An 11,697-nucleotide genomic window follows, 5' to 3' on the forward strand; every position below is an offset into this window, starting at 1 on the left:
AGGCTGTGCTGAGCAGTGTGGCACTCCTCCACTCTCCACCCTGCCCATTTGGGGGGGAAGAAGGAAGGGGGGAATCTGCTGAGACCAAGCACTTCCCTGGCATTACTGACCTCTGCCCTTTGACCAGACCCTGACCCCGGAACCCCCAGCTCAGCTGTCATGGGGTAAGAAAGAGAAATAAAACCTTGAGAGCATCAGTCAGTGAAACCAGAAGGCCCCTTCAGTGCCACTAACAAGATTACCTGCTTGAAGGCCAAGATCGCCAGCCCTGTCCCCTCTAGCATCTCCCCCGCAGCCCTGAGTCTGGATATAGGTTCTCACTTGCCCCCCAGGACCCTGCAGCTTCCCCAGACAAACCTCTGCTAGCACCTCCTTCCCTTCTCCAAACCAGCTCAACCTCCTGCAATTCTGCCCTGAGCCACGGTAAAAAGAAAGAATTTATCTCCTGCGGGGGCCACATAACATAGTGGTTAGGGTGTTTGCCTTGCCCCCTGCCAACCCGTGTTTGATATCAGTATCCCACAGGGTCCCCCAAGCCTGCCAGGAATGATTCCTAAGTGCAGCCAGGAATAACCCCTGAGTGCCACTAGGTGTGGCAAACCCAAGATAAATAAATAAACTTAAAAAAATCTGATTCTGGGCCCGGAGAGATAGCACAGCGGTGTTTGCCTTGCAAGCAGCCGATCCAGGACCAAAGGTGGTTGGTTCAAATCCCGGTGTCCCATATGGTCCCCCGTGCCTGCCAGGAGCTATTTCTGAGCAGACAGCCAGGAATAACCCCTGAGCATCCCCGGGTGTGGCCCAAAAAAAAAATCTGATTCAAAAAAAAAGGGGGGGCTGGAGAGATAGCATGGAGGTAAAGTGTTTGCCTTGCATGCAGAAGGTCGATGGTTCGAATCCCGGCATCCCATATGGTCCCCTGAACCTGCCAGGAGGGATTTCTGAGCATAGAGCCAGGAGTAACCCCTGAGCACTACTGGGTGTGACCCAAAAACAAAACAAAACAAAAAATTTGACTCCCAGATGCCAGAAGCTAGAAAGCTATTGGGAGCTAGGCATCCCAATAGTGCCCCCCACAAGAAACCCTTGCAGCCAATGAACCATCCCAGCAGAGCCCAGAAATCCAACCCTTCAGCATTTCTGGATTCCTTGGCATCTCAACTGCTTTCTGAGAGCCAGGCAAGGATACTGGTCAGTGAAAGGTCCAAATCCTTCTGGAGATTTCCTTCCCAGCATCTTTCTTTATTCATTCCCCCGACTCAGCTATCCTTGGCTTGCTCTGTCCCCTGTTTCCCCAGGGGTTCCCACAGACATGATGTAACCAGACCAGACCGGAGCCAGCTCCGAGGTGGGCGGCGGGAGGGCGATGTAATTACAACCTCTTCTGCCTCGATTCCACAGGAAGCTCAGACTTTGGGGCCCAGGGGACCCTAATCCGTGATGAACAAGTGGAACACTTGCCAAGCGCAGTCCCAGCCCCTCTCTCGGGAGAGTAGTCTTCTTCCATATTCCAGGATTCAGGCAAAGGTGGGATGCCAAGAAGAAGAGGCAGGGGTGAAAAGGCAGGAAGAATGTCCAATTCTGAACCAACCTTGAGTCTAAATAGTTGAATAAGAAAACCTGCAGCCTTTTAGAAGTTCTTTTTCTTGGGTAGGGGCACCACTCTGCAGTGCTCAGGGATGACTCCTGGCTCTGTGCTCAGGGATTACTCATAATGGGGTTCAGGGGACTCTCTAGGATGCCAGGGATCAAACTCTGAGTGTCCACACCTTCCCTGATATACTATTTGATATGCCAGCCTCCACTACACTCTTTCATTTTTGTTTTGTTTGGGGGTTACACCCGCACTGCTCCCAGCCTTGTGCTCAGGGATCCTACCCATTGTACTTTGGGGACTAAATGGTGCTGAATCTCAAACTCAGGCTGAACCTCAAACAAAGCTTGCAATCCTCCTGCTAAGATCTCTCAAGCCTCTGAAGCAATTATTTTTCTTTTCTTTTCTTTATTTATTTTTTTGCTTATTTTGAGGCTAGACCCAGCAGTGCTTAGGCCTTACTCCTGGCTCTGCGCTCTGGCACTGCTCAGGGGACCACACAGAATGCTGGGGATTGAATCCAAATCCAAGTCAAGTTTGTGTGCAAGGCGAACTCCTTTCCCGATGTGTTTCCGAATTGTCACACAATTCTTTTTCACCAGAATTGGAGTTTTGAGGCAACTCGTCTCTCACTGGAAGATTCTGACGCGCTCCCTGAAGAAACGCCACCCACCTTCAATACCCAGAGACAAGTTAGAAAGTCTGCAACAGGGGCTGGAACAGTGGCGCTAGTGGTAAGGTATCTGCCTTTTGCACTCTAGCCTAGGACAGACCTCGGTTCGTTCCCCTGGCGTCCCATATGGTCCCCCAAGCCAGGAGCAATTTCTGAGTGCATAGACAGGAGTAACCCCTGAGCGTCACCGGGTGTGGCCCCCCCCAAAAGAAAAGAAAGTCTGCAACATCGCTGGGACCACCAGACTTCCTGGCTCAGTAGTACAAAACAGAGAGACACAGGGGGCCAGAATGATAGCACAGCATGAGGGCCTTTGTTTTGTACACGGGCTGACCTGCGTTCAATCCTTGCATCCCATATGGTCTCCGAGCACCACCAGGAATAATTTCTGAGTGCAGAGCGAGGACCTGAGCACTTCCAGGTGTGGCAAAAAAAATTTTTTTTAAGAGCTGGAGCTTATGGGGCCGGAGAGATAGCATGGAGGTAAGGCGTTTGCCTTTCATGCAGGAGGTCATCGGTTCGAATCCCGGCGCCCCATATGGTCCCCTGTGCCTGCCAGGAGCAATTTCTGAGCCTGGAGCCAGGAATAACCCCTGAGCACTGCCAGATGTGACCCAAAAACCAAAAAAAAAAAAAAAAAAGAGCTGGAGCTTATATGGTGTCTGTCCTGAGGGTGCTCAGAAGACCTGGCTTTGAGCATGACTACCACTCCCGTGTTCCCAGAACAAAGACAATTGTCACAGAAGCATGGGGTGCAAACATTGGTTTTTTTTCTTCCCCTTTTCTCTACCCACACCTCAAGTGTCCTTGCCACTATGGCCCCGCTCAGATGTCTCCACTTCCAGGAAGTCCTCTCTACTATCCTGCCAAGCAAAGATAATCCTGTACCCATTCTGGGCTCCCTTCTCCTTTTCCCCAAAGCCCTGCATACTCTATCTAGTTAGTTGGTTGCTCTCTGGACTCGGGTTTATCTCTCCCTCTGGATTGTGAGTCCCAGGAGGGCAGGATCTGAGCCATTATAAGTCACAGCTCAGTCTGGGGCTTCGAGGAGGAGGTGGCCAGGAAGACTGAAAACACAGGGTTGGAAGAATGAAAACACGAATCAACAAATGAACAGAGTCCAGTCTCTAAGGAGGGTGCTCCCCTGGTCCCTGCAGCAGAAGAGGGTAGTTAAGGGGTGAAAAGGGAGAATGGAATCATTTGAGGGTGATGAAGGGAAGCTGGCAGGGATCCCCTACGGACCCCAGGCTAAAGAAAGGTGGGGAAAGAGCGACTTGAATGGCTGGAGCTATGAAGCACAGCAGAAAGGGCATTTGCTTTGCATGCCACCCAACCTGGGTTCAATCCCCAGGCATCCCGAAGCACAGACGCCGCTGCAGTGACCACGTTTATTGGGCTCAGACTTTGGGGCGGGGTGGGGTGGGTCAACTGTCGGGAGGGCTCAGAGCAGGACACAGAAGAGACGCTTGTCACGGAAAGGATTCTCAGCGGCCGGAACCGGCGTCACCAGCGGGTCATCCTTGGCGTGCGACTCGCAGAAGGCCAGGAGCTCGGCTGCAGCCTGCGACACCTGCGGGCGCCGGGTAGAAACTCCCAGGCCACGCCCCGGACACGCCCACCAGGCCACGCCCCCGCAGCCAGCCCAAGCCCAGTCCGGACACATGCCCCGCCCTGGCCACGCCCCGCGCCCGATTCTAGCCCAAGCCCCGCCCGTTCGAGACCACGCCCGTGCATTGCCCAAACCACGCCCTTCATCCTAAGCCCCGCCCATAACAGCCCTCTGTTTCAAGCCCCGCCCCGATAAATGCACACGCCCAAGCCACGCCTACACACTAAGCCCCGCCCCAGGGCAGCCCTATGTTTCGAGCTCCGCCCCAATACAAACCCAAGCCACTCTGAGCCACGCCCACAATCTAAGCCACGCCCCCAGGGCAGTCCTCTGTTTCATGCCCACGCCCAAGCCACTCTAGACCACGCCTGCATTCTAAACCCCGCCTCCAGGACCGCCCTCTGCTTCTAGCCCCGCCCCCAAGTCAACCCAAACCACGCCCACATATAAGCTCCGCCTCAGAACCATCCTCTGTTTCTAGTCCCGCCCCATACATGCCCACACCTAAACCACGCCCATGCTCTAAGCCCCGCCCCAGGACAGCCCTCAATACAGAACCACGCCTACAGGGACGCCCCTCCTCGCCACGCCCCTTACATGGTAGGCCCCGCCCGTGATTAGGCCACTCCCACTTTCTTGGCTCCGCCCCTGGCCTGAGTCCCTCCCTCTGCCCCGCCCAGCCCTGGGTCCCGTCCTCTTCCCCGGGGACTTGTCCAAAACCACTCTCGTCCCCGAAGCGGCCCCCAGGGGCGGCCCCCGCTTCCTCCCTCTCCCGGACCCGGCACCTTCATGCGGTCGATGTTCACCTCCAGCTTCAACTGTTCCACCGTCTTGCGCGCCTCCGCGATCTTGGCCATGTTGTTGGACATGGCTGCGGCGGGGAAGGCTTGGCTGCAGGCCGGCGGCAGTGGGAGCAGGCAGGAGCGGGTCCCTGGGCAGCGGGTGCCGGGAAGAAGAAGCAGGTGTCGGGAGGGCCGGGGAAACAAGCGAGAAGCGGAGGGATGAAGGGATCCACAGCGGAGGGGTGCACGGATGGGGTCCCCCCAGAGGCTGCAGGAGGAGGCAGAGGCCAGGGCCACAGGTGCTGCTGGCTCGGGATCCAGGTGTCCTCACCCCACCCCGCCCCGGGAAAGAGCAGGAGCAGGAGGGGGCCTCCCCAGGCCAATTAGCGGCAGCTCCAGGGAGAACGAGGAATTAAGATCGCGGCGGGGGGCGCAGAGGGGGCCTCATTAGGGCCTGGGTAGCAGCTGCCCCCTCCGCCCCCCTTGGGGAGCCCCCACCCCAGCCCTGGCCAGCTCAAAGGCTCTTCTGCTCATTAGCAGCCAGAGAGGGAGAGGGAGAGCTGGGGAGTGGGGGGACACCCAGCCTGGGCCGGGAGAGGAGACAGAGTCGAGGCGGTGGGGGAGACAGGGACCGAGGGAGAGACTGAGGCAGGCAGACAGGCGACCGGGTGGGATGAAGAAAGGCCGGGACTGGGAGAGAGAAGAGCAGGAGGAGGAGAAGGGACAGGAAAGAGGGAAAGAGCTGTGCAGAGGGACACCGGGACACTGAAGGGACAGAGCAAGACTGGGGAGGAGTTGGCTAGGTGGGGGGCCCACATCTGGGCGCGGGAGACTCAGACGGAGACAAGATTAAGGGAAACTGAAGCACTGTCATTCATTCCCTCACACACTCATTCATTCGATCCTGGAGGGATGGACAAGCAGGCCTGGATGGACAGAGGGCTAGTCAGGCAGGAAGGACAGACAGCCAGAAAAGACCGAGGGACAAACAGGTAGCAGGGGATGGGCAGAGAGTCAGACAGGAAGTAGAGAATGGACAGAGGGACAGGCAGGTAGCAGGGATGGACAGAAAGACAAAAAGCAGGGATGGACAGAGGAACAGACGGGTAGCAGGGAGAGGAACAGAGAGGAAGCAGATGGACAGAGGGACAGACAGGTAACAGACAAGTAGCATGGGATGGGCAGAGGGACTCACTGGTGGGCCGAGATGGAGCCTCCTACCTGTTGCTGCTGAGGGCCAGGATGATGGGACTGCGGGTGGCTGAGTCTTCCAGGCAGCATCTGGGGGCCCCCCAGCCCCGCCCCAGCCTCTCCCCAGGGGCCCAGGCCCCGCCTCCTCACACTGCTACTGCCTGCCCTGTCCCCACCACCTGGGGCCTCCCTACCTCTGCTCCATTTGTCTTGCTTTGTCCCCGAGCCCCAATTCTCAGGGCCTCTGGATCTTTCTCTCATGCACACCTAGAGGAAAAGACATTTCTCAAGGTATTCCGCGGGTACGCATGTACCCTCACCGCAGCACCCCGAGGCCCCCTCTTCCTGGTCCGTCTATCACCTCAGTGTCACCAGAGTTCAAACCCACCCCTGGACGCACACTTGCAGACCCTAACTGGGCGATGCTCTCTCTCTCTCTCTCTCTCTCTCTCTCTCTCTCTCTCTCTCTCTCTCTCTCTCTCTCTCTCTCTCTCTCTCTCTCTCTCTCCCCCTACTTTTTACCTTGGGTTCTCCACCTGTACACAGATCTCTCTGGGGCCAGTCATCTCGTGGGGGTCAGGAACTCTAAAACTGCCACCACCATCCCTCAAAACCTCTCTGAATGTCAACAAGTACCATGTGACCTCAAGCTCTTTCTCTGTCTCTGTCTCTCATACACACACACACACACACACACAACTTCCTACCTTGTCATGAACAGGCACGCATGCCCCTAGTCACATGTCCTGCCTCAGGCTACCTCCCCTAGACTCCCAAGCTCTCAGGATCACAGAACACCATGTCCAGTGAATGCTGGATAGTCAACAAGCATTCCCCACCATCTCCTCGGTCACCTGGGTGACCTCTCCCAGGTCCCCATCAGAGTGCTGTCCCCATGTTGTCTCCTTTCTGTTATGTCACAAGATGGTTCTCAGGCCAAGCCTCATGTATTCTGGCTCACACACAGCTGGACCTCACGCCATGTCCGCCCCCCATGTGCGAGGTCACGGTCACATTCACCCGCGACGTCAATAATTCTGTCTTGGCTCATCCGACCAACATATGCATCTGTGACATCTGTCTGTCACTATACTATACTGCGGCCTTCGCACTGTAGACCATGCCTGCCCCCCAGGCCTTACACCCCAGCCACCTGGATGACAGTGTCCTCACCAGCTGGCGCCCCGTCACCAACTTATGCCAAGTCTTACCAAGTCAGGGGCTGGAGAGATAGCATGGCAATAGGGTGTTTGCCTTGCATGCAGAAGGACAGTGGTTCAAATCCCGGCATCCCATATGGTCCCCTGAGCCTGCCAGGAGCGATTTCTGAGCGTAGAGCCAGGAGGAACCCCTGAGCGCTGCCGGGTGTGACCCAAAAACAAAAACAAAACAAACAAAAAGTTTTACCAAGTCATAATAAATCTCCCCCTCGATGGGGCGTCTTTGAGAGTCACACAAATAGACCCTGGAATGTCATCTCTGTCATTTTACAAGCACAGGGGACAAGGTCTTCGTGTATGACATTCCATTTTACAGGCATGCAAGGTTTCTCAAGGCATGCAACCACACACACGACCAACCTTTGGCATCTCGCACAAACCCGCTTTGGCCACCACCAGCTTCTGCCTGCACCAGAGTGCGGCCCTCATGGCCACACGAGGGCGCGCGCGACCCGCAGAGCCGCAGTCAGGCTTGGAGGAATTTGGGGTGGGCCGGGCGCCCCCTTCGCCAGCACCCTTGCGAGGTCCCGCTGGTCAGAGAACGGTAGAGGGCACCGGAGAATAGAGGGAACGAACTAAAAATGACCTGGCGGGGTCGGAGAGATAGCACAATGGTAGGGCGTTTGCCTTCCAAGCGGCCCACCCAGGACCAACGTGGTTCGAATCCCAGCATCCCATATGGTCCCCCAGGAGTGCCTGCCAGGAGTGATGTCTGAGCACAGAGCCAGGAGTAACCCCTGGGTGCTGCCGGGTGTGGCCCCAAAAACCAAATAAGATAAGATAAAATAAAATAAAAAGAACCTGGCACCCAGAGATGCCTAGAAATGGGGCGAGGGAGACCCCCGAGAGACAGACGAGCAGAGATGCAGACACCTTTGAAGGGACTGAAACACAGGGACTGGGACAGAGACAGGCTGAGCCCCCAACCAAGCATTGTCACCAGGATATCTGGGGGAGTCTCAAACCGGATCCCTCTAAGTCTGAACTCATGAGTCCATCTGCAAACACCCCATCCAAATCCCTACCATCACTTTCTTACCCATCTTTGTTTACAGTAGATCTTTTTGTTTGTTTGTTTTGGGGGCCACACCCGGTGATACTCAGGGGTTCTTCCTGGCTCTACGCTCAGAAATCGCTCCTGGCAGGCTCGGGGGACCATATGGGATGCCGAGATTCGAACCACGGACCTGCATGAAAGGCAAACGCCTTACCTCCATGCTATCTCTCCAGTCCCTACAGTAAATCTTTTGTTTTACAGTAAATCTTTTTTTTTACAGTAAATCTTTTTTTACAGTAAATCTTTGAGGTTAACTTTTTAAGTTGAGTAGCTGTGAGTTAAAAATTTGTTGATAATTGAGGTTCATACATGCCCCCCACCTGGGTTAAGATTTCTAGCACTATCTGTAGCCCCGAACCCCGCCAGTCGTGATCCCTAAGCACAGCCAGATGTGGCTACCAAAAAGAAATAAAACGGCCCGGAGAGATAGCACAGCGGTGTTTGCCTTGCAAGCAGCCGATCCAGGACCTAAGGTGGTTGGTTCGAATCCCGGTGTCCCATATGGTCCCCCATGCCTGCCAGGAGCTATTTCTGAGCAGACAGCCAGGAGTAACCCCTGAGCCCCGCCGGGTGTGGCCTAAAAACCAAAAAAAAAAAAAAGAAAGAAAGAAAGAAATAAAACAAAGAAGAAAAATTAAATGAGTGACAGGCCGGTGGACAGGCCGCTTTGCACAAGGGTTGGAGCCTGGCCCTGGACAGATGTGCCAGGGGCGTGGCCTTTTGCGAGATGGGCGTGGCTTTATGTGGGCGTGACTTTACCTCAGGGCGTGGTCAGCCGCTGTCGGATCGTGGCAATTTATTGGTGGGCGTGGTTTACGATGGGCGTGCCTTGGTCTTGGGCGTGGTTGGCTGTAGCCGGGGCGGGGCTTGAGGCTGGCTTCGACAGGGCCCTGGGAAGAAGTGGAGATGGGGGCAGGCGCCCATCCTGGTTCAGTGGGGTTTTTCTTTTTTTGTTCTGTTTGGGTTTGGGGGGGGTTATTTTGCTGGAAACAAGACGGGAGGGGAGGGGACACTGGCCCAGGTCCCTGGTAGTGGTTTGATGGTACTTTGGCTGGCCCCTGGGCTCCCCTTCCCCCCGCACCCCTGGGGAGCACTGGGGCCAGGTGGGGGGAGAGCCAGGCTCACATCTGGAAAGCATCAGGCGCGCCGGACGTGCCAGGGCTCTGGGCCTGGTTGCAGAAGGGGGAAGGGGAACGCTAGGGCGCCCCTGTTCCCCCCTTAGCGGGGTCTGCCGGCGCCGGGGAGGGGCCTGGACGCGTCCAGCAGATGGTTTCCATCAGCGTCCTGGCCGGGGCGGCCATCGGAGGAGGAGGAGGAGGAGGAGGAAGAAGAGGAGGAGAAGGAGGAGGGAGGAAGCCCGGCTCAGTCCAGCGGAGATAGGGCCGCCCGAATCTGGCCTGCCTGACACCTCACCCTCGTTGGGGAGGCCAGTAGAATGACTGACCCTGGTGACCCTGCAGCTGGCCCTCCAGGACCCCGCACACCCTTCGCTTCCAGGGTTCAGGGTGGCTCAGAAGCTTCCAGTCTCATTGACAGCCTTGTCCTTGATAAAAAACATTGCCAGTTTTGGGACAGAAAAACAGATCCTGGATTCGGATTCAGTCCAGGCCTCAGTTATTCAAGAAAAGTGAAAAGAACGCCAAGAGAAATTCTAGGAATTGGAGTACTGACCAAATGTTTTGTTTCCTTGTTTTGCTTGCTTTTGGGCCTACACCAGGTTGTGCTCAGGGCTTACTCCTGGCTCCGCACTCAGTTATCACTTCTGATGGTGCCCAGGGGACCATATGGGATGCCGAAGATCAAACTGGATGTGCTGTGAGCAAAGCAAATATCCTCTGGACTGTCACTCCAGCCCCCAACCAAACATTGTCACCAGGATATCTGGAGAAGACTCAAAGCGGATCCCTCCAAGTCTGAACTCCTGAGTCCATCTGCAAACACCCCTCCAAAACTCTACCATCACTTTCCTTGTTGTTGTTGTTGTTTTTTGTTTGTTTTGTTTTGTTTTTTGGGTCACACCCAGCAGCGCTCAGGAGTTACTCCTGGCTCCATGCTCAGAAATCCTCCTTGCAGGCTCGGGGGACCATATGGGATGCCGGGATTCGAACCATCGACCTTCTGCATGGAAGGCAAATGCTTTACCTCCGTGCTATCTCTCCGGCCCCTACCATTACTTTCTTTTTTTTGGTTTTTGGGCCACACCCGTTTGACAGCTCAGGGGTTACTCCTGGCTATGTGCTCAGAAATCGCCCCTGGCTTGGGGGGACCATATGGGATGCCGGGGATCGAACCGCGGTCCGTTCCTTGGTAGCGCTTACAAGGCAGACACCTTATCTCTAGCGCCACCTTCCCGGCCCCGACCCTACCATTACTTTCTTACCCATCTCTATTTACAGTAAATCTTTGAGGCTTTTTTTTTTAATTGAATAGCTGTGAGATAGTTAAAATTTTGTTGATGATCAAGATTCAGACATACAATGTCCAACACCCATCCTTCATAAGTGCACATTTTCTGCCACCAATTTTCCAGTTTCACTCCTGTCCTGTCAACACCTCACCCCGCCTCTATGGCAGACAACACTTTTCTTCTATTTCTCTTTTTTCTTCCCTCCCCCCCCCTTTTTTTTTTTTTGGTGGTTTTTGGGTCACACCTGGCAGTGCTCAGGGGTTATTCCTGGCTCTAGGCTCAGAAATTGCTCCTGGCAGGCACAGGGGACCATATGGGATGCTGGGATTCGAACCGATGACCTCCTGCATGAAAGGCAAACGCCTCACCTCCATGCTATCTCTCCGCTCCCCCCCGTTTTTTCTTTTAGACACTGTTACTTGAGGGTAGAAAGCATATCACATTATTTGAAGTTCTTCTTGATCCCCTTTCCTTTCTTCTCTTTTCTTTTTTCTTTCTTTTTTTGTTATTTTGGGGGTTTTTTGGGTCACACCCAGCAGCACTCAGGAGTTTCCTGGCTCTTCACTCAAAAATGACTCCTGAGGGGCAGAGGGCTGAGCAATAGCACAGCTGGTAGGGCCTTTGCTTTGCATGCGGCTGACTAAGGTTTGATCTGGTATTCCATATGGTCTCCAGAGCCTGCCAAAAGTGAATTCTGAGCACAAAACCAGGAGTAACATCTGAGGAAGGAAGGAAGGAAGGAAGGAAGGAAGGAAGGAAGGAAGGAAGGAAGGAAGGAAGGAAGGAAGGAAGGAAGGAAGGAGGGAGGAGAGAGGGAGGGAGGAAGGGGGAGGGAGGAAGGGAGGAAAAAGAAAAAGGTAGAAAAGAAAGAAAAAGAAAAGGAAGTAAAGAAGAAAGAGAAAGATGAAAGAAAGAGAAAGAAAAAGAAAAGGAAGTAAAGATGAAAGAAAGGAAGGAAGGGAGGGAGGGAGAGAGGAAGGAGGGAGGGAGGAAAAAGAAAAAGGTAGAAAAGAAAGAAAAAGAAAAGGAAGTAAAGAAGAAAGAGAAAGATGAAAGAAAGAGAAAGAAAGAGGAAGGAAGGAAGGAAGGAAGGAAGGAAGGAAGGAAGGAAGGAAGGAAGGAAGGAAGGAAGGAAGGAAGGAAGGGCCGGAAAGATAACACAAA

The 11,697-nt window shown here is 54.4% G+C and overlaps 1 protein-coding gene across 1 annotated transcript; it reads right to left on the bottom strand.

The window, feature by feature from the left end:
• Positions 1-3,696: 3,696 nt before the first annotated feature.
• On the bottom strand, positions 3,697-4,767 carry GNG8 (G protein subunit gamma 8). The gene is made up of 2 exons (XM_049787322.1): positions 4,662-4,767; positions 3,697-3,837 (listed from the first exon to the last, which is right to left on the bottom strand). Exons 1-2 carry the CDS (start codon positions 4,743-4,745, stop codon positions 3,709-3,711), a joined length of 213 nt encoding a protein of 70 aa, XP_049643279.1. The 5' UTR covers positions 4,746-4,767; the 3' UTR covers positions 3,697-3,708.
• Between the last annotated feature and the right edge of the window lie 6,930 nt (positions 4,768-11,697).

This window comes from Suncus etruscus, chromosome 14 (genome assembly GCF_024139225.1).
Source record: "Suncus etruscus isolate mSunEtr1 chromosome 14, mSunEtr1.pri.cur, whole genome shotgun sequence".
NCBI lineage: Eukaryota > Metazoa > Chordata > Mammalia > Eulipotyphla > Soricidae > Suncus > Suncus etruscus.